We start from the raw sequence: 23,015 nt of genomic DNA on the forward strand, positions 1-23,015 counted from the left end.
TAGCTCTGTTGCAGTGCAAGTCAATGTTAAACAGGCAGCTTGCCCGTGCAGAATGTCCGAGCTTCTTTGTGCTCCCCTGATAGCCTGGTGGCCGATTGGGAAAGGGGGAGATGCAGCGAGACCTGGGTGTCATGGTACACCAGTCATTGAAGGTAGGCATGCAGGTGCAGCAGGCAGTAAAGAAAGCAAATGGTATGTTGGCTTTCATAGCAAAAGGATTTGAGTATAGGAGCAGGGAGGTTCTACTGCAGTTGTACAGGGTCTTGGTGAGACCACACCTGGAGTATTGTGCACAGTTTTGGTCTCCAAATCTGAGGAAGGACATTATTGCCATAGAGGGAGTGCAGAGAAGGTTCACCAGACTGATTCCTGGGATGTCAGGACTGTCTTATGAAGAAAGGCTGGATAGACTTGGTTTATACTCTCTAGAATTTAGGAGATTGAGAGGGGATCTTATAGAAACTTACAAAATTCTTAAGGGGTTGGACAGGCTAGATGCAGGAAGATTGTTCTCGATGTTGGGGAAGTCCAGGACAAGGGGTCACAGCTTAAGGATAAGGGGGAAATCTTTTAAAACCGAGATGAGGAGAACTTTTTTCACACAGAGAGTGGTGAAGCTCTGGAACTCTCTGCCACAGAGGGTAGTTGAGGCCAGTTCATTGGCTATATTTAAGAGGGAGTTAGATGGGGCCCTTGTGGCCAAGGGGATCAGAGGGTATGGAGAGAAGGCAGGTACGGGATACCGAGTTGGATGATCAGCCATGATCATATTGAATGGCGGTGCAGGTTCGAAGGACCGAATGGCCTACTCCTGCACCTAATTTCTATGTTTCTATGATAGACGCCACTCCACTGTTCGAGCATTAAGTCCAGGGTTATTTGGATTGGAGTAACGCAAGCTCTGCTGCACATTCACATGCCCATTGCCACTGGCAGACACGTTTCAGTGTGATCCCTACATGGTTTTTGCCAAGGCAATTGTAAATGCGCATTGAGGGCTGGGGGGGAAACCTCATTGAAATTTACCAAATAGTGAAAGGCCTGGATAGAGTGGATGTGGAGAGGATGTTTCCACTAAGACCAGAAGTCACAGCCTCAGAATTAAAGTTTGTTCCTTTTTGGAAGGAGATGAGGAGGAAATTCTTTTGTCAGAGGGTGGTGAATCTGTGGAATTCCTTGCCACAGAAGGGTGTGGAGGCCAAGTCAATGGATATTTTTTTAAGGCAGAGACAGATAGATTCTCGGTTAGTACAGGTGTCAAGTATTATGGGCAGAAGGCAAGAGAATGGGGTTAGGAGGGAGAGATAGATCAGCTACGATTGAATGGCAGTCGACTTGATGGGTCTTTTGCTTTTGACCTTGCGACCTATAAATTTTCAGTGCAAATCCAAAATAATTTCAGTGCCAGTGGAAAGATTGAAATAAAATATTAAGCCCAGCTATAACATTAAACCACATGTTTTTCTCCAGCTCCTTCATCAACAATATCCAATAGTCCACCCAGCCTCAGCCCAACACGCGATTCTAAACAAAAGTCTCCCGTTCAGACGCATAGAGACCGAAGACCATCAGCAACATCTGAAGGAACAAAGAAAATAGTAAGTGCAAGAAAACTGATGTGGCCAAAATATTATTGTATATAGAACTATATGAAGAGTCTGTGTAGACATAAAGGAATGGGTGACGTTTTGGGTTGAGACCCTTCTTCATACTGAGAGTCAGGGGAGAGGGAGGTACATAGATAAGGAAGTGTATATCCTGTTCCTTATCTATACTCTTCCTTATCTCTATACCTCCCTCTCCCCTGACATCAGTCTGAAGAAGTGTCTTGACCCGAAATGTGACCCATTCCTTCTCTCCAGAGATGCTGCCTGCCAGGCCGAGTTACTCCAGCATTTTGCGTCTATCTTCGATTTAAACCAGCATCTGCAGTTCTTTCCTGCGCATTAAGAGTCTGCATTCCACTTTCTTAAACTAGTTCAAGGTTGACAATGGCTCCGCTTGAATATTTGTAGCCAGACATATATGTAAATCAATTAGCAGCATCAAGCACAGCACAGAGCATTGATTCTGTGATTCTTAGTTTAGTTTAGAGATACAGACTCTTCGGCCCACCGGGTCCACGCCGAACAGTGATCCCCGCACATTAACACTATCCTACACCCACTAGGGATCATTTTGACATTTACCAAGCCTGCCAGCGTTTAGCTGCCAGCGTTATTAGTCCTTTACAAAACGGGGAGAACGTACACATTTTGTATTGATAGCGCCCATAGTCGGCATCCAAACGCAGGTCTCCGGCGCTGAAAGCGCTGTAAGGCAGCAACGCTACCACTGTGCCATCGTGCTGCCCTTAATAAAGTTGAATTAATAAAGTGATAAATGAAACATATTGATCAGGTAAATTTGAAGGTTAACTGATCAACATTTCACTGTGAATATTTGTTGCACCTTTTACCATAATTTACAGAGTTGATTTGTTGATTTGAACACCACATTATATGTTACAGCGACCTCGAGTTCAACGCGATTCCAGTTACTACTGGGAAATAAAAGGGGAGGAAGTAGTATTATTGAAGAGAATTGGCACTGGATCTTTTGGAACAGTATTTAAAGGAAAATGGCATGGTAAGAATCCGATCATCTTTCCATGTGCAATTGCCAATTAATTGTAATGAAATTATTTGATTAATTTGGTATCATTGGTAACAGAACGGCTCAATTATTATCCCCGGTCAAACTGCTGGACAATCTTGCCTTGTGATTGAGTGATGGAACTCTGGTTTTCAGAGATTTGTTAACGTGTCAAGGAATATACCTATTTGAACTATAGTTCTATAGCTTTTTCAAGGTAAAAGACGTGTCATTATTTTGCACATAATGTAGCCTTTTTGTTTCACTTTCTGTTATGTTATGTTATGTGAATGATATTTTATGGAACTAAATCATTCCCCAATGTTGTACATTGAGAACTCTTGGATCAGATGGGGCACAGTCACATGCTGAACACAGGCTGTTTTTGCCCAACAAAATACCTCAGTCCCAACTTTGTAAACCTTTCACTGTACAGCAGCAGAGTTGCTGATGTTTTGTCGCATAGGCCAGCCTCTGAATTAGGTAGATATATTTATGAGAGGCCTATGAAGGGTGAACAGGAAGGAAATATTTTCCTTGGCAGTGTGGTTGATAACTAGGGAATGTAGATTTAATTGGTGGTAGGATTAGAGGTTTCTTGAGGGAGAAAAAAGATCAAGGCTAGCATGGTTTTGTAACACTGCCTAGAATTGTGGGGCAGTAGAAGAACCCTTTTGCTTTGTGTTTAAAGACAGTGCTTTTAAGGATGAATATCTGAAGAGTTGCGATCTAGAGGGCTGTGGACTGAGACCAGAGAAATAATGTATGGAAGCCTAAATGGTTTCCTTCTGCGCTGAAAATGTATGTAATTGGCAAGGCTGGGTGCCATAAATTGTTGAATTGAATACATGTGACAAGTCACAGCAACATTATTTGCTTGCATATCTTGCCAGGGTATGCAAATAGCTGCCCACAAAGTTACAAATCCCCACTTTCAGCAGTCCCCCCCCCCCCCCCCCCCCCCCCCCCCCCCCCACATTGGGTCCTACTTTGTTCCTGCGCCCAGCAGCGGCGTCCTCACTTCCACATGTTCCATTCTAGTCTGTCGGTCCATGAGTTTGGACATATCTAGCACATTATATTGTCCTATAATGTTGCTGCTGTCTCCGTGTCTTCGCCATTTCTCTCTGTAGGAAAGAAGGGAAAGTGGAAGGTGTGACCTATCCCGGTGCATATCCATAGCATCCCATTACCTGCAATGGCAGATCAGATCTGGGAATATGAGTGACAAAAAACACTTTTTAAAGCAACAAATTACCTAAACCAGAACTGAATCTTAAAATCGATTTAAATGAGAATTTTGAACTCTTAGGTACATTTAAACGAGACTTTTCCTCAGGGAAAGTTGGAACTATTTGGTGCAGTGCTTGGTTGCAATTTGTACGTTATGTGTATGAGGTAGATCTATCAGCTATATGTTATGATCCTGGATGAAATATTATTGTTTGCATAACTCCACATGCACCCTGTCTTATGCCATTCACATTCCCCATTGGCTTGTACGATTTGAAATCTAAAGCTCCTACATTCAAATGTAAATTAATATTTTGGCATTTTACAGAGGGGTTACAAAGCCAGTTTTTTAACATTCAGCTCAATTCCCTTCTGAAAGTTTAATAAATAAACAGCTACCCACAGTGGCCGTTCACACAGAGCCTTGCCTATGGTTTACTGGAGAGAATATGGCTTGGAATGGCAGCACTGACCGCATTGGGTGGGTGTTGAGATTGTGGGTGTATTGGCCTGCCTCCTGACTGTTGATGATAACGCATGGTTTGTTTAGTCTGATTAGCTGAGGAAGTTTGCAAAACTGCTGTAACAGAGTAGAGCAATTTTGAATTACGCACAGGCTTACTTCGAAGTGAAAATGAAAAATGGTTCCAGAGTTAGATTTGCGTTCATGTTCATTCCAGTATTGCAGCTTTACAGTCTAGTTTGGATATACTGTGAGGGAACAGGCCCTTTGGCCCACCGAGTCTGCTCCGACCAGCGACCCCCACACATTAACACTATCCTACACACACCAAGCTAATTAACCAACATACCTGGGTGTCTTTGGAATGTGAGAGGAGAAAGTACAAACTCCATACAGACAGCACCCGTAGTTGGGATCGAACTCTGGTGTCCGGTGCTGTAAGTGCTGTAAGGCAGCAACTCGACCTGCTGCGCCACCGTGCCGCTCTCTGGAGTTTGGAACGGCTTAAAAGCTTGTACCAACTCACAAGATATGCACTGGAACTTTCCTGAAGCTACCCAGAATTAATCTGCCTAACTTTTGGCCATAGACTTGTATCTTCATTTGCTTTCCATACAGATTGCTTCTGTTACTTCCCATGATAAAGCACTGCTGGCTGCAACAATAGCGCACATTTCCTCTGCAAAATTTCTGTTTAGATCTGCAGAATTTAAAAATGGCAACCCCTCATCACTGGCTCCACTCATACAGGGCAAAGTCTTTCTATCAATGGTTGCATCATTTTAAATGCCAACTTTGTCTTCTCTGCTTCATTGTAAATCATTCTATTATACAATACAATACGGTTTTATTTGTCACATTGCACATAAAGTGCAAGTGAAATGAATATCACACATCTTTTATCCTCGTTGCATGTAGAACAAGTCCTTCATTTGCAGATTTTCTCTCTGGTACCAAACTTTCTCGGGTGTGTGTTTTCAATTTATGAAGCTATTTATTGCTGTAATTAATGCTCTGCACATGGGAATACATTTACAAAAATGCCCAGAATTCGTTTAGCTAAGCATTTTTTTCAATCACAAAATTTTGCTGCTCAACACATTGTCCAGAAATCCATCTCTATCTTAAATTGAGGATTGAGTGTTTCCCAAACAGCAATGTTTGTTACTCACTTGCTGAGAGGTAGGCTGGCCCAGTGAAGCAAAGTAAATTGAGTTTGTGGCATTCAGTCATGTACCCAGGGTGCTTTCACCCCTTTGCTTCTCTGGCGTAGCAAATGCAGAGCAAATGTGGCGAGTCTGAGAGTGTGTCTGGATGACGGGTGGTGAATGACAGCAAGACCTGGAGTTGTGGGGAGGAGGGAGAGCTGGCACGCTGACACAGCGGTACAGTTGCTGCATTACAGCACCAGAGATCCAGGTTTGATTGTGACGACGGGCGCTGTTTGTACAGAGTCAGCACGTTCTCCCCGTGACCTGCGTGGGATTTCTCCGGCACTCCAAGGGCGCAAGGTTTTTGGGTTAATTGGATTGGATTGGTGTAATTGCAAATTGTCCCCAGAGTGTGTAGGATAGTGTTAGCGTGCGGGGATCGCTTGTCGGCACGGACCCGATGGACCGAAGGACCTGTGTCTGCACTGTACCTCTATTGGAGGTGCTGAGGTTGAGGCAATTGTGGAGGAGTCTGGCAAGGATGAGCTGCTGAGAGTCATGGAGATCGGGAGGTGAGGTTGCCAGTCGGAGGGTTAGGCTTGCCAGTAAGTAGTTCGCAGTTGCCAGGAGCTGGTTGTTGTCTGTGGGATTGGTGGCTGAGAGTGTGTCTGTGGGCGGGTGGTGCTGCGTCTGGTTGCCGAGTGGGTGGGGAATGTCTGGTGATAGTTGCATGCTGGGGGGCAGGGGTTGTGGGGGCTTGACAACGATGGAGACAACACAATTATAGACAATAAGAATGGATAATACTGGAAGTAACCAGCAGTATGGTGGAGAGAGAAACAAAGCCAATGTTTGAGACTGATTAGCTATGACTGAGTGATCTTTCTAACGTAAAGCCATTGATCTGAAAAACTAAGCTTTTCTATATTCGGAGATGCTGGCTGGTAAACTGAGCTTTTCCAGCATATTTTTCATCTGTTTCAGCCAGGCAGTTCCTGTAGAGCCCTGCTTTAGGATGAAGGGGTTACCCACTTAGGTAATGTTGCCCACATCAGCCAAAGTCCTCTCCAAGCACTTGTGTCATTTTCAGCTGCATGCGTTCTGTTTGCAGACACAGTGGGGAAACTATGGAAGTGGCATCAGTGGTGTCCTGCAATATTCCATGATCCTTGGTGCTCCTGTTGGTCACGGGGGATATGAAACCAAAATGGGGTTGTTGTAGAACTTACAGGAAGCCCCTAATTTGTAATTTGTATCGGGGAATCCAAAGCTTCACCCACGTTTAGACACAAAGTGCTGGAGTAACTCAGCGGGTCAGGCAGCATCTCTAGAAAACATGGATTGGTGACGTCTCAGCTTGGGATCCTTCTTTAGACTGATTGTTTCAACACTTCAAGCATCAGTCTTTGACCGATGCATTGCCTTGTGTTGATTTTTATTTTGCCTCTCTTCTCTGTGCCTCCATTCCTGTAGGCGACATGGCATTCAATGTCGTTGTGTATCTACTTCACAACAACAGAGCAACAGCATGGCCACTTGACCTCCAATGGGGAAAAGAATGCACGCTTGGGAGATGTTTCTACATCATGTCTTCCAATATCATAGTGTCAAGCAGGTGTCAAAGAAATATCATGCGGGGCTGATAAGAAAAACTCCATTGACATAAGGAAATAAAATAACAAGATATGTCTCAAGTTCACAATGAATTGGAAGTTTCAACTTTTTTAAAAGTACAAGTTCACCCTATCCAAAAAAAAAACTGGGAAACAAAGGTTCTGAAAAAAAAACTATATTAGCAAACCATTTAAAAGGTCTTGCTTGGATGACAAGTGGATGTCATTTAAAATATTTCAAAGTTCTCTCTTAGGATCTAGGCATCACAGGCAAGACCAGCACAGAGACGGTGGTGCTGAGCTACTTATCTAGTCTGGACCTGCTTTGGCAGGGAGTCCAGGATTTGGTCACTGATGAAGGGCTGGCGATATACTTCCGCAAGTCAGGATGGTGTGTGACCTGCAGGGGACTTTCGTGTGTGGTGCTTCTGTGCACCTATGGCCTTTGTTCTTCCTGGCGATGGAGGTCTTGAGTTCGGGAGGTGATATTGGAGTAACCTGGATGAGTAATCCAGGTGCATTTTGTTACACACTGCAGCCACAGTGAGGCAGTAATGAAGGAAATGAACATTCAGGGCAGTTACTTCACCATAGTCAAGGGTCGCAGGCATTCGTTTAAGAATATAAAAAAATATAACCAGTTATAGGACATTTGGCCCCTCACCTCCACTTTCCCATTAAATAACTTCATGGGATTTTTTAAATCTTAGCATTACATTCCTATATTAAGATGTGAATAACTTAATATCTAAAATTATTGATCTGTTGAACATGTATGACTGAGCTTCCACAGCCTCCACAGTAGGGAATTCCAAAGGTTCATGACATCCAGATGAAGAAATTGCTGTTCATCTCAGTCTTAAATGAGCTTATTTTCTGACTCTGATCAATGATTCTAGACGACCCATCCATGGGAAACATTTATTGAATGCACTCTGCTGAGCTCTACAAGGATGTTGTATGTTTCAGTGAGATCACCCGTCATTCTTTTAAACTCTAGAGAATAAAGGCCTGGTCTGTTCAATCTCCTCTGCAGCTCAGGAAACAATTTGTTGAAACGTTTTTGCAACTCATCCTGTTGCACGAAGGAGCTCTCGGTGGAGAAAATCAGAACTGTACACCAGATTCCAGTTGTGGTCTCGCCCCCTGTCCCTGTAGAGAAAGGCAAGGAACATATTCAATTTGGAGGAAAACATTCTGCTGCCTCCTCAGATGTGGCACAGAAACTTCACACAGTCCCCCCCCCCCCCCCCCCCCCCCCCCCCCCCCCCCGTCCCCCCCCCCCCCCCCTCCACAAGCACTGGGCACTTAGCCCAAGTCTGCACTCCTTCACTGAACTCCATGTTCACTTGCATGGTTATGTCAAACCACTGACAGAAACCTACTGGTGCAGTGTCCAAATATGCAAGAACAGCAATCCTGTAGCTGTTGTTATTTTCACAGACTAATGACTGTAAACCCTGGTAGTTTTGCCATTTTAGAGTGCCTGCTCAATACAGCTCTTCCTTTCAGCCATCAGCATGTTTTGCTGAGGCCATTTATTATTATTATTATAATTAAAGAAAAATATATTTGTGTTTGACCAAAGTCTGTTTTCTGTGCGTACGAAGTGAAAAGCAAACTCGATTGTTCATAATGTATCCCAGGGAAAATGGGCAACTCTGTCCTTGAAACCTTTAGTTATTGTCGATCTGGCACAGTCTATACTGCGGCAGTCCAAAGGCTAAAGAGCTCGAGGTTGGTCTCACTTTGATGATCTGCTCATGTAACTCAAGGGAGATAAAACAGAGGAGCATCTGGAAAGCACTAAGAAGATCTATTTTTAAAAAGTTTTCCTATCCTTTAAGATTCAAATGATAGGATAGTTGGAACAAAATGATTAAAGATTATATTTCACATTCTTTCCTTATGTTGCATAAAGCTTAACACATCCGTGCCCATATTTCTGATTTGTATTTTTCTTTAGCTTAGCTTAGAGATGCTGCACAGAAACAGGTTATTCAGCCCACCGTGTCCGTGCTGACCAACGATCCCCTCACACTGACTCTATCCTACGCACACTAGGGCCAATTTTTCATTCATACCGAAGCCAATTACGCCAATATCTGTATGTCTTTGGAGTGTGGGAGGAAACCGGAACACCTGTGGAAAACCCATGCAGGTCATAGGGAGACTGTACAAACTAGGTGCAGACAGCATCCATAGTCAGGATCAAACCCAGGTCTCTGGCGCTGCGAGGCAGCAGCTGTACCACTGAGCCATCGTGCCATCCCAGTCCTTGTTAACCTGTGTTTGGGTTGAGAAGAAATTCTAAAGTCCAAAGATTTAAAAATCAACAACCATTTCTCCAGTTAAAAATTCTAAAAACATTTTTCATCATAGAAGTTAAAGAATTTTAAAGGAGATTTTAATAACAAGTTAATTGTCTGAAGTGACTTGTGGTGAGGTTAGTTCATATCGTCAGTCCTGCATTGGTTTTGCACTGTGATTCCAGTTAATGATTTCATTGCTTTGTAAAGTAGTATTCTTTCAGATCATTTTATAATGTGTGTGGCTGGACTAGGTTGAATATTAGTAACCTGAGACCAAACAACTTGGTCATCCCCAGTAATAGTTTTATACCAACAGTCAAAGCAGTAGCTGCCTGGTCAGAGTATTAAACATCATGAGCACATGATGCGAAACAGGTCAGAAGCGTTAGGAGGAACGTACAGACGTGATATGTTGATGGAGAATATTTCATGGGCTACTGCACGCCAGGGTTGGGAATTAAATTAAAATCATAAGTCACGGGTTATGGCAGGCTGATCAATCGTTCATTCATTTAACTGATTAGATATCTTCTCATCTTGGGCATTACAGGTGATGTAGCTGTGAAGATTCTAAGGGTGACTGATCCAACACCAGAACAACTCCAGGCTTTTCGCAATGAAGTTCAGGTTCTAAGGTAGGAAAAAGGCGATGTTTTGTGCTTGGGTCTTGGCCAATATTCCATTGAAGTAATACTCCAGAAATGAAGACTACTTTGTTATTTTATATTTGGGAGATATTGTCCTTGAGGAGTGGTTTCCCTTTCACTAGTCACTCAGTTCCACTCATGGTTAATTGTTCAAATCTTCAATGATAGGTAAGGACTAGTTGGAAAATTGAATGGGGTATATTGATTCATATATCTTGGCAAGATGATTCTGAAACGGGTTAGACCAGTGGTGGGGAACTTTTTCATGTTGGAAAGCCGCACCAAGTTAGCTGTAATCTAATAAGGCCGCATCCAAGAAACTTCAATTAGATATACTTCAAAATATACATTATTTTGTTAAAATAGCCCTCATGACTTACTAATGTATTAATTGTGGCCATCAGTCGGGGAGGATTATTTTGTTGAATCTTCTTTTACTCTTTGGTATTTTAAATACGTTCACTTTAAGATTAAAATAAAATAATAAAAGACGAACAATAACATATTAATAAAAATAAAAGGATTTGATCTACAAAATTTGGATTTATCCAAAAGGCCGCACTTAATGGCCTAGGCCGCAGGTTCCCCACCCCTGGGTTAGATTCTTGCCTTTAGTAGTGGGGCAGTGGGGCAGCGGCAGTGAGGAGGAGTCAACCAGATTGCCTCAAACCACGATCACAATGAAAAGTAGCATTTACATCAAGCCTTGAACATAGTAAAACAAACCCAAACACTTCAAAGACGTGATTAATTTGACAGTAAGGCATATAAGGCTGTGGTAAACAGCTAACCAAAAGCTTGGTCAAAGAGATTGGGTTTTAATTAACACCCAGAAAGAGACAAAAGGATTTCTTCCAAGTTTAATGTCTAGACATCTGACGGTATGGAGTGAGGAAATATGCATAAACGGTCAGAATTGGAGGAACATTTTAAGCTGTGGTAAAATGCAAGGCTAAAGAACCAACTGTGAGAGTTTTTCCATGTTATATGTTCTCCCATCACCGTTTCACAACTGTGGTGCTCAGATATCACACATCATATAATACTGGAGGATCGAGAGACAGCAGATGCAATTTGTTGGGAGTCCAGAAATGTTTCTTTCCACCCGCAGATGCAGGCTGACCAGCTGCATTCCTCCAGCAGATTGGATGCTGACTAATTGTGGCCTGACTTGTACAGTATAGGGCCAGAACCTGAGAAGCACTGATGTACTGAGAGACCTTGGGATGCGTGGTCATAGATTCCTGAAAATGGTGACACAGGTGGTTAGGGTAGTGAAGGTGCTATCTAGCTTGCTTGTCTCCATTGATAGAGGTGTTGACCATTTTTGGGACATCATGTTGCAGTTGTACAAGACGTTGGTCGGCCACACTTGGAATATTGTGTGCAGTTTTGGCCATGACACTGGAAAGGATAAACTCGCACTAGAAAGAGTGCAGAAGAGTTTCACTAGAATGTGGCCCAGAATGGAGGACTTTAGAAGCAAGGAGGGATTGGATCAGCTGGGATTGTTCTCAATGGAGCGCAGGACGCAGAGGGTTGCACTAACAAAACATTATAAGATTACGAGGACCTCCAAAGGGAGCAAGTCAGTTATTTTCACAAGGTTGGGGAGTTGACAACTTGAGGGGGTTTTATGGTGAGACGGAAATATTTAAAGATCTGTGGGATAGATCTTTTACACAGAACGTAGTGGGTACATGAAACAAACCGCCAGAGAGGGTGTAGAGACAAGCTCAATCACAGCATTTAAACACGTTTTTGGATAGGTTTGGGGATAGGAATGAATACAATACAATACTATTTATTTGTTATCATTTGAACCTCATTGAGGTTCAAACAAAATTTGGTTTCTGCAGATACACACAAGAAAAAGAACCAAGACACAACACAATTTACACGAACATCCATCACAGTGAATCTCCTCCTCACTGTGATGGAAGGCAAAGTCTTATCTCTCCCCTGCACTCCTCGTTCTCCTCCCGATGTCCGAGTCAAAGCCCCCAGAGGGTGATGGTAAGTGTCCCGCGGCCATTAAAGTCGCGCCGGGCGATGTAAGGCCGTGCTCCGGGTCTTGGTGTTGGAGCTCCCCGGCGGGCGCTGGCAAGTCCCACGGCCGTTAAAGCCGCGCCGGGCGATGTAAGGCCCCGCTCCAGGTTATCCTTAACCCCGCAACTCGGGAGGGAAAAGTCGGCGTTGCGGAAGCCCCGAAAAGCGGTCTCCCACCAGGGACCCACGGGCTCCCGGTGTCACTGTCCACCAGACCTGCAGTTGGAGCCTCTGAATCTCCGGGGTCAGCGGTAGTTCGGAGCGGGAGCAGCGCGCCACCACCGCTCCTCCCGCTCCGAACTCGGCCAGCTCTGTGATGGTGGGTAAGTCCGCAGGCTCCGCGACTGGAGTCCCAGGTTGTTCCGGTTGGAGGCTGTCCACGGTGCTCGGCCCCAACGACAATGGAGACCCGACAAAGAAAGGGTCAGGTTCTCCGTACAGGGAAAGGATTTAAAAGTTTCCCCCACCCCCCACACACTCAGTTTAAAAAAAACACTAGAACCACATTCAAACGAGACAAAAAATAAATAAATAAAAGACAGACGGACTGCAGAGGCCGCTGCGACGTGAGTCGTGCCACCCACCCCGAAATGGAGGAATATAGGCCAGTTATAATTAAAATGAGGTTGCCGGTGAGAAAGGGCAGAAGAAAGATTGGCCAGGGTGCAACTCGTATGGGATTATGCTGCTGGCCTTGCCGAGACATGGTGCGGTATAAATGGAGTCAATGGAAGGGAGGTTGGTTTATGTGATGGTCTGGGCTGCGTCCACAATTCGCTGCAATTTTTTGTGGTCTTGGATGGAGCTATTCCCAAATCAAGCTGTGATGCATCCTGATAAAATGCTTCCTACGGCGCATCTGTGGAAGTTGGAGCGAGTTGTAAGGTGACATGCCGATCTTCCTAATCCATCTAAGGAAGTAGAGGCGCTGGTGTGCTTTCATGGTCGTTGCTTCAATATGGCTGGTCCAGGGGAAGTTGTTGGTTATATATTGACTCCTAGGAATTTGAAGTTTTCAACCATCTCGGCGTCGTCAATACAAACTGGGGAATGTGAACCGCTCCGCTTTCTGAAGTCGATCACCATCTCCTTTGCCTTGCAGGAAAACACGGCACGTAAATATTTTGCTATTTATGGGCTACATGACGAAGTTTAACCTGGCTATTGTCACCCAGTGGTGTGAAGGCAGCAGCCTCTACCAACACTTGCACGTCCAGGAAGTCAAGCTGGAGATGTTTCAACTGATCGACATTGCTCGGCAGGGAGCCCAAGGAATGGAGTGAGTGTTGCGTCGTAAACTCACTTCTGCATTTCAGTGACGACTTTGGATCCGAGTAGAGTTTGTTGTGGTGGAAGAAAATATAGTGCTAGAAACTCTTAAAAGTTCAGACAGCAACTATGGAAAGAGAAACAGTTCATATTGAAAACCCATTGTCAGACATGATAGGGAAGAGAAAACAATTTGCAGGAGGGATAGACAGGATGAAGGGAATGTCTCCAAGATGAGGCCAGGGTTGGTACGATATAAACCATTACCTGGTTGATCGGTTAATGTGGGAAGTTGTGGTGAGAACCCGGTTAAAGGAAGGTAAAAAGACATGAGGTGGACAAGAATGCTGGAGAAACTCAGTGGGTGAGGCAGCATCTATGGAGCAAAGGAAACAGGTCCAGACCCTTCTTCAGATATGAGATGAGCACAGTTAGAGAGAGACAAAACAAACATTGCACAATGCAGAGATGTACATTCACAGTTGGTCAGGCTATGCTAATGAGAAGAAAAAGTGAGCCCAAATCATGGATGTACTGGCTGCTTGTGAAATATTGTGGTAAATGGGTTAGTTGAAGCTTGTAAAATTCAACATTAATCATAAAAAGTTTTTTCATTTTTATTTTTGCTAGCAGATTGAAGACTGTACTTTATAATGTGACTTGCATTATGGTGCCTGCTGCACAGATCCCAGTCTAGAGGAACCTAGAAATGTCATACAGTGTGTGCCTGTGAATTCCTTGATCAGCTCCGTTGCATATCTTTTAGAGTCCAATTTATGTAACATGGAAGCAATCTGCTGGCTGAAGTGGAAAGTAGAAGGTTATTCTTGTCTTAGACTGAAGCGAGGAGTAGCTGGATAATATGTGGCGGTGTCAGGTTAACATACTGGATCCATATATGTCTCGGGATTATATTTTGTGGCTTTTCTGAGAATCTCTCATGCAGAAGAAACTCCTAGAGGCAGTGAGTGAATATAGGAGGTGATGAGGCAGGGGATGAGAAGGTGATGCCACAATTCCAGAAGTCCAGGGCAGCACGGTGGCGCAGCGGTAGAGTTGCTGCCTCATAGCGCTTGCAGCGCCGGAGACCCGGGTTCAGTCCTGACCACGGGTGCTGTCTGTGCAGAGTTTGTACATTCCGGTGACCTGCATGGGTTTTCTCAGAGATCTTCGGTTTCCTCCCACACTCCAAAGATGTTCACGTTTGTAGATTAATTGGCTTGGCATAAATGTAAAGTTGGCCCTAGTGTGTGTCGGGTAGTGTTAAGTGCGGGATCACTGACCAGGGAGATTACTTGTGTTGCATAGAATGATGGTGGCCACAGATTCTTGATCGCTATTGAATAAAGTTCAGTGAGCTGGCCAGAGCATATGAGAAAATATCTGGCATGCTCTCTTTGGACTGACATAGTCTGCACTGCTGTAACTATAACGTGAAAGACAAATATGGGTTTGGCTTAATTTGGAAAGAAAACAAATGGGAGATAGGTACACAAAAATGCTGGAGAAACTCAGAGGGTGCAGCAGCATCTATGGAGCGAAGGAGATAGGCAACGTTTCGGGCCGAAACCAAGGGTTTCGGCCCGAAACGTTGCCTATCTCCTTCGCTCCATAGATCCTGCTGCACCCGCTGAGTTTCTCCAGCATTTGTATCTACCTTCTATTTTCCAGCATCTGCAGTTCCTTCTTAAACAAAAGGGAGATAGATTACTGTTTAGTTAGTTTAGAGATACAGCGCAGAAACAGCGTGGCCCACCGAGTCCACGCGGACCAGCGATCCCCATTCAATTAACGCTATCCTACACACACTAGGGACAATTTACACTTATACCAAGCCAATTAACCTACAAACCCGTATGTCTTTGGAGTGTGGGAGGAAACCGAAGATCTCGGAGAAAACCCATGTGGTCACGGGGAGAACGTACAAACTCTGTACAGACAGCACCCGTAGTTGGGATCAAACTTGGGTCTCTGGCGCTGTAAGCATTGTAAGGCAACAACTCTACCGCTGTGCCACCGTGTCAACCACCCTGGCCCATACTGGTCAGATGTATCATCAGAATTGAACAGAATAACCTGATTCTCGTTTGCATTTTGTTTCTCCCCCCACACAGTTACTTACATGCAAAGAACATCATCCACAGAGACATGAAGTCAAACAGTATCCTTTTTATTTGATCATTAACCTTTGACACATCCTATCTGCTCAAGTTCAAACAAATGTCTCAAAACTCATTGGCCGGCGGTTCATTCTACAGCAAGACAATGATCCCAAACATACTGCTAAAGCAACAAAGGAGTTTTCAATGCTTAAAAAATGGTCAATTCTTGAGTGGCCAAGTCAATCACCCGATCTGAACCCATTTGAGTATGCCTTTAATATGCTGAAGAGAAAACTGAAGGGGACTAGCCCCTAAAACAAGCATAAGCTAAAGATGGCTGCAATTCAGGCCTGGCAGAGAATCACCAGAGAAGACACCTGGAGTATTGTGTACAGTTTTGGTCTCCTAATCTAAGGAAATACATTATTGCCATAGAGGGAATACAGAGAAGGTTCACCAGACTGATTCCTGGGATGTCAGGACTTTCATATGAAGAAAGACTGGATAGACTCGGCTTGTACTCGCTAGAATTTAGAAGATTGAGGGGGGATCTTATCGAAACTTACAAAATTCTTAAGGGGTTGGACAGGCTAGATGCAGGAAGATTGTTCCTGATGTTGGGGAAGTCCAGAACAAGGGGTCACAGTTTAAGGATGAGGGGGAAGACTTTTAGGAACGAGATGAGAAAAACATTTTTCACACAGAGAGTGGTGAATCTGTGGAATTTTCTGCCACAGAAGGTAGTTGAGGCCAGTTCATTGGCTATATTTAAGAGGGAGTTAGATGTGGCCCTTGTGGCTAAAGGGATCAGGGGGTATGGAGAGAAGGCAGGTACAGGATACTGAGTTGGATGATCAGCCATCATCATATTGAATGGTGGTGCTGGCTCAAAGGGCCGAATGGCCTACTCCTGCACCTATTTTCTATGTTTTATATATATGTTTCTACACCCAGCAACTGGTGATGTCCATGAATCGCAGACTTCAAGCAGTCATTTCATGCAAAGGATATGAAACAAAATTCTAAACATGACTACTTTCATTTACATGGCATTGCTGTGTCCCAAACATTATGGTGCCCTGAAATAGGGGGACTGCTGTAATTTTTTATATGGTGAAACCAAAATGTATGAAAATGGCCTTTATTAAAATCTGACATTGTGCACTTTAACCACATGTGATTTTTTTCTATTACAAATCTCAAATTGTGGAGTACAGAGGCAAATTAATAAATGATGGGTCTTTGTCCCAAACATTATGGAGGGCACCGTCAGTACATAACCAAACTAATGGCAGTTGTATATTGCCCCCTAATGCTTGGGCCTTTCTTGACATTGCGTTGATCATCAATTCAAGAATGGAAAATTACTGTGGAGCACAAAGCTTGATATTAATTGTGGTTTTCATCAGTGGTCAATTCTCTCTGATCGCAGACCATTTGATGTAGCATAGATTTCGGAATGGCATTTAGCAAGTTCCATGTGCCATATTGATCAGGAAAGTTAAAACCCATGGGATCCAAGATAACTGGCAAATTGAATATGTTAGTTTGATGGCAGAAAGCACCAGTGTATTAGTCAATGTGAATATTAGTGAGTGGGGAGCTGCATGCATGAAGGTTCTACAGGCCTCGGTTACAGACTCCTTATCATGATATGTATAAATAATGTGACCTAAGTACTGATGGAAGCCAGAAATAAGCAGTTTAGTAGTGGTACCTGAATTAACATGGCAGTCGGTTTTGAGGGGCGGCAGGGTGGGGGAGAGGTCAATGTTGAAGAGATTTTAAGGAGGCGAACAAAACTAAGGCCCAGAAAAAAGTAAATACAAAGGCCTTATGATTACAGAAATCAATAACTAGACAGCAGAGCTCAGGTTAATTGGTAGATTGGTCAAAGACCATTTGAGAAAAGGACAGCATGAATTTGGAGCATGATGGAGGCAGATTTTGAAACTGCCTGAGAGTGCCACATAGAATAGATGGTTAATTGGTTGCTATCAATTACCCTTGGAGTAAAATTGATACAGGGAAATAAGTGGGGAAACAGGATTGATGGGAATTCTATTCTATTCAGGCCCTCTTCTATTGTGAGAAAATATCAACTAACATAAAAATACTAAGGCCCAACTGCTCGATATTGGGATTAAACTAAATGCCATTATTTTGGGTTGGAATAGTCTTGATGGCTTCCATCAGGGCTGTATCGCGGGGTTGGAACAACCCGGAGCGGGGCCTTACATCGCCCGGCGTGGCTTTAACGGCCGCGGGACATGCCAACGCCCGCCTAGGGCTCCTACATTGAGATATTAAGACCTGGAGCGGGGCCGTACATTGCCTGGCGCGGCTTTAACGGCCTTGGGACTTACCATCGCCCGCCTGGGGCTTTAACATCGGGAGAAGAACGGAACACAGGGGAGAGAAAAGACTTTGCCTTCTATCACAGTGAGGAGGAGATTCACTGTGATGGATGTTTGTGTGAATTAAATTGTGTGTCTTGTAGAAATAGTTTCTTTTTGTATGGCTGTAGTAACAGAGTTTTGTTTGAGCCTCATTTGAGGTTCAAATGACAATGAATAAAAGTATTGTAATATTGTAAATATTGTATATATCCATGATTTCTTACACTGTGCTGAACCTGAACTCCCTGTCATGTATATTAGATGCCCAGGCAGAATATTTAATTTATTTTGTGTAACTTCAGTCAATTGTAATGAAGGACAAGATGGTAATATTTCCAAAGAAAATATATATCATAAGAAAAGATAACTTAATAGTTTCTTGGTATTTATATTTGTACTAATGGGACTTTATTTTCTGGCAACACTCTGCCACTGTTGAAAGATGCTCTCCTTAATAAATGCTCAGATATATTCCTTCACGAAGGCCTCACTGTGAAGATTGGAGATTTTGGTTTAGCCACTGTGAAATCTCGATGGAGTGGGTCTCAACAAGTAGGGCAGCCAACGGGATCCATTCTGTGGATGGTGAGGAATTAAGAGCTTTTTTTTTTATCACCGATTCAATAGTTAGTTCATGTGACTTTACATTTCTTAGTAGCATGAATCTTATCCAGAGAACATGTTAAACAAATTAATTCAATGCGATCTTTTAATGTGGCCCCTTTAGTCAAAGTGCAAGATTTTTCTGCTTCAAATATTTGTACATTAAGCAAGAGAATAGTAAGATGTTTGTGTATTGTTAATAATACACAATAAACTAACTAACTAGTACATTATAAAACATTCCACTCATGATCTGAGCAATTCTTAAATAACCAATCACCCTTCTACTAAACCAGTCTCCAAACTCAGCATTAAACTTCCGTTGTTAAAATCGTGTCAAAATATGGAAAGATTGTTGGCGGTGGATGTGACTGCGTAGAAATGTACTATACTATGCTCAGGGTTGTCTGAGGAAGAAGTTCTATATCTACATCACCGTCTATATCTCTTGTTTCCCTTTCCCCCGACTCAGTCTGAACCCGAAACGTCACCCATTCCTTCTTTCCAATATTTTGTCTATATTATGTTCAGGGATAATTGTTTCTGAATGATCATGATAGGAAATATAATATTTTGTATTGCTGGGCATAAGCAACTGTGTTACTTTATTTATAGATGCCATGCAAGCAGTGTTCTGGAGAGCTGATTACTGTTACAAATATAGAAAATCTATTAAAGTGTGCAATTTCTTCTAAAATGTGACAATGGAAGCAGATTAAAGTGTAATCATCGAGCTTTCACTTAGATCCTTTCTCGATTCCCTTAATGGGATAATGTAGACATCTTGACGAATACCCTGTAAATAGCCTTGCACTGTTCTTAAAAGTATGAAATGTTTCATTTTCATCGGAGGCACAAGGAGCCCATTTATTTCTCAGAAGGTAAGTAACTAAATGGGTATTGGAGCTGTGAAATTTGACATGCTTTGCTTGGAGTAATGCAAATAGATGCAGCAATATACAGAAGCTTGGATATTCCGAGATTCATTCTGAGGTATAGAAATAGGTATAGAAATGTGTTCGTGGTTATTTATGTTCACACTCAAAATTGAACCTTAATTTGGAAGTGGATAACAGGATCCTGTCACTTCTACATTGGGCATTTACTATCAACAACTGAAAATTAATTTCTAAGACCGCAAACTATTCTCCTGAATGGAGGAGCAGATCAAATAAATAATTTAGTAATGTGCAATTCTCTGCCACTTTGCGCTGCTAAATCATGTATTTATTTCCATAGTACTTCAAATTCTTTGCAATTCCTCACTAGTACGTGTAACTCCTTGCCTACTGCTTAAATTAGTGAGCAGCCTGGATTCATTTGGAATATGCCCCTCTTCCCCACTTTTAAAGGGAATGTCCTGTAGTATTGTTGTGGTTCGGAATCTATCTATAATAGAACAATTTTATAATTTTTATTAAAATACTAGGAATAATTTTGGAATTTGTATATTTTCTAAAACATGTGAAACCTTGAATAATGAAACGTTTGGTCCATCCTTTTTTTGGAATTGTTTCTAGGCACCAGAGGTCATCCGAATGGAGGAAATTAATCCGTATAGTTTTCAGTCTGATGTCTATTCGTACGGTATTGTGCTGTTTGAACTGATGACAGGAGAGCTGCCGTACTCTCACGTAAACAACCGAGATCAGGTAACTCAACAATTTGTTCAATGTTTTTAAAGTAGAAATTGATGTACAGTGCCCCCCATGATGTTTGGGCCAAAGACCCATCATTTATTTATTTGCCTCTATACTCCACAATTTCAGATTTGTAATAGAAAAAAAGTGCATTGTCAGATTTTATTAAAGGCCATTTTAATACATTTTGGTTTCACCATGTAGAAATTACAGCTGTATTTATACATAGTCCCCCCCCATTTCAGGGTACCATAATGTTTGGGACACATGGCTTCACAGGTGTTTGTAATTGCTCAGGTGTGTTAATTGCCTCCTTCATGCAGGTGTAAGAGAGCTCTCAGCACCTAGTCGTTCCATCACCTTTGAAACTTTTCACCCCACCTCGGGCTCTTTAGCCTTTGGACTGCCGCAGTATAGACTGTGCCAGATCGACTAGAAAGGTTTCAAGAACAGAGTTGCCCATTTTCCCTGGGATACATTATGAACAATCGAGTCTGCTTTTTACTTTGTACGCACAGAAGACAGACTTTGGCAGAACACAAATATATATTTCTTTAATAATTATTAAAGATGGGAGATGGGGCTTGTCAGCCTGGGAAGGCAGTCCATTTAGGAGAGGGAAAACTCTGAATTAAAACCTCCACTGCTTTATGGCCATATCCAGTCATGGAAAAGGCTCCAGGAGTACACCTCAAGAAAATCCGGAGTCGGAGCCCCTAATGCCCCTGTCTCACTTAGGAAACCTGAACGGAAACCTCTGATGACTTTGCCCACGAACCAAGGTTTCCATGAGGACACCGGAGGTTTTGGTCACTCCCCCTAATGGTCGAAAGTGGTTTCCGCATAGTCGAGCTTCTTCTAGGTTGCTTCGATTATTTCAACATAATCAAAACTGGCCTTAACTAAAAATAGGTTGCCGTTTGGTCGAAGCCAGTGGAGTGGGGTCGCTATTTACTTACAGGCAGTGTAGGGGTTTTGGTTCCCTTTGCTCCACTTCGGGGCCCCACTGCCCGAGTTATTCTCTCCCTTGTCGGAGGGTCAAACGGCCACCACTCCACTCGAGCGGTTCCCAAGAGAGAGAATACAAAAAAAAGGGATTCCCCTGGGTTCTAGACCTCGGAAATTGGGTGGGATATGATAAAAGGTTGACTTGACCGGAGTGTGCTGATGAGAGAAAACAGAAACCAAGACAGACTCAAAGCAAGTCTAAAATTTACAGGCTTTATTGAACAAATGAGAAATCGAATCTCTCCAACACTACATAATACGTGACTAAAGATAGAGCCTTTTCTGTTGCTGCTCCGGCACTCTGGAACACCTTGCCGTTGCACATCAGACAGGCCCCCTCACTGTCCATCTTCAAATCCACCCTAAAAACTCATTTTTATTCTCTGGCTTTCAACACTGGCTGAGACATTGCTCCTGTTTTTAGTGCTTTTAATGTCTTTTAATTTTTACTGTTTTATAGTCCTTTGTTTTACGGTTTTTAATGGTTTGTAATAACTTCTTGTCCATGAGTTCTCATGTACAGCACTTTGTGGCAACTGCAGTTGTTTAAAGTGCTTTATAAATAAAGTTATTATTATTATATGACATCGCCCAGGCTTGCATCCAACCAGGATGCATCATCCATGGTCTGTCATGACCGAGGGGGGCCTACTAATAATTATAATAATAATAAATCGCCTCAGCAAAACCTGCTGCTGACTGAAAGGAAGAGCTGTATTAAGCAGGCACTGTAAAACTGCTGTAATTTCTACATGGTGAAACCAAAATGTATAAAAATGGCCTTTATTAAAATCTGACAATGTGCACTTTAACCACATGTGATTCTTTCGATTACAAATCTCAAATTGTGCAGTACAGAGATAAATAAATAAAGGACGGGTCTTTGTCCCAAACATTATGGAGGGCACTGTAAATCTGTGCAGGCTGAGAAGTGAGGCTGGAACAGTCAATCCATGGTTTTGGACTACATCTGGTATATTATCCAGCAGCAACCTATCCTTTTCACCTTTTGCTTGTCTAAAACTTTGATTTCTTTGCAAATTTCAAATCAGTTTTGTTACTATGTGAATCAGTATTACTATGTAGATGTCAGTATTGCAGCAGAGTTAATCCTGCAATTACACTCCTCCACATGGTATTTCAGATGCAACAAGTTGGAACTTCATACATTGGGCATTTTATGATGCTCAACTATGAATCATTGAAACACGCTATAATTTCTATATCATCCCTGCTTTAATCAATCTCCAAACACTAATTATTGTATCGAACCATATCTGACACCACTAAAAATATTGTTATATCTGAAATATTGAATTATTGATATGATCTTTCAGAAAGATAATTTTTCCCAGTGTCACTTCTATCGGTGAACTGCAAATTAGCTTTCGATCAGTTTATTTACAGTCTATATCAAAAACCAGCATTCTTACATTTTTCATTGTTCTACATTTGTTTATCCTTTGGTGTAATCTATCACAGTAAAATTTGCGTTTGTTTTTGTGATTAGATTATTTTCATGGTGGGCCGAGGTTTTTTAACGCCTGACCTCAGTAAACTCTACAAAAATTGCCCAAAAGCAATGAAAAGACTTGTAGCAAACTGCTTGAACAGGAACAAGGATGAGCGGCCTCTCTTTCCCCAGGTAAGAGCAAGGAAATCAACTGATTTTATTAGCTGTAAACCAAGTCTTGCATTTTATTGTGTATGAAGGAACTGCAGATGCTGGTTTAAATCCTAGACACAAAATGCTGGAGTAACTCAGCGGGGCAGGCAGCATCTCTGGAGAGAAGGAATGCGTGACGTCTTCGGGTGGAACCCACTCCCGACTCTCAGTCTGAGGAAGGGTCTCGACCCGAAACATTCCTTCTCTGCAGAGCTGCTGCCTGTCC

General features: G+C 42.7%; 1 protein-coding gene across 6 annotated transcripts in view; it reads left to right on the top strand.

Annotated features, from left to right (window-relative positions):
* Window positions 1-23,015, top strand: part of raf1b (Raf-1 proto-oncogene, serine/threonine kinase b) — a 78,589-nt gene that overhangs the window by 52,607 nt on the left and 2,967 nt on the right. For all 6 annotated transcript variants that reach the window (XM_055648217.1, XM_055648214.1, XM_055648216.1 and 3 more), the window contains exons 9-16: window positions 1,471-1,598; window positions 2,511-2,628; window positions 9,957-10,041; window positions 13,205-13,381; window positions 15,486-15,532; window positions 18,339-18,457; window positions 19,996-20,127; window positions 22,634-22,768. In XM_055648217.1, coding sequence (XP_055504192.1) covers window positions 1,471-1,598; window positions 2,511-2,628; window positions 9,957-10,041; window positions 13,205-13,381; window positions 15,486-15,532; window positions 18,339-18,457; window positions 19,996-20,127; window positions 22,634-22,768 — 941 coding nt within the window. The remainder of the gene's footprint in view (window positions 1-1,470; window positions 1,599-2,510; window positions 2,629-9,956; window positions 10,042-13,204; window positions 13,382-15,485; window positions 15,533-18,338; window positions 18,458-19,995; window positions 20,128-22,633; window positions 22,769-23,015) is intronic.

The sequence above is a fragment of the Leucoraja erinacea genome, chromosome 16, assembly GCF_028641065.1.
Source record: "Leucoraja erinacea ecotype New England chromosome 16, Leri_hhj_1, whole genome shotgun sequence".
NCBI lineage: Eukaryota > Metazoa > Chordata > Chondrichthyes > Rajiformes > Rajidae > Leucoraja > Leucoraja erinaceus.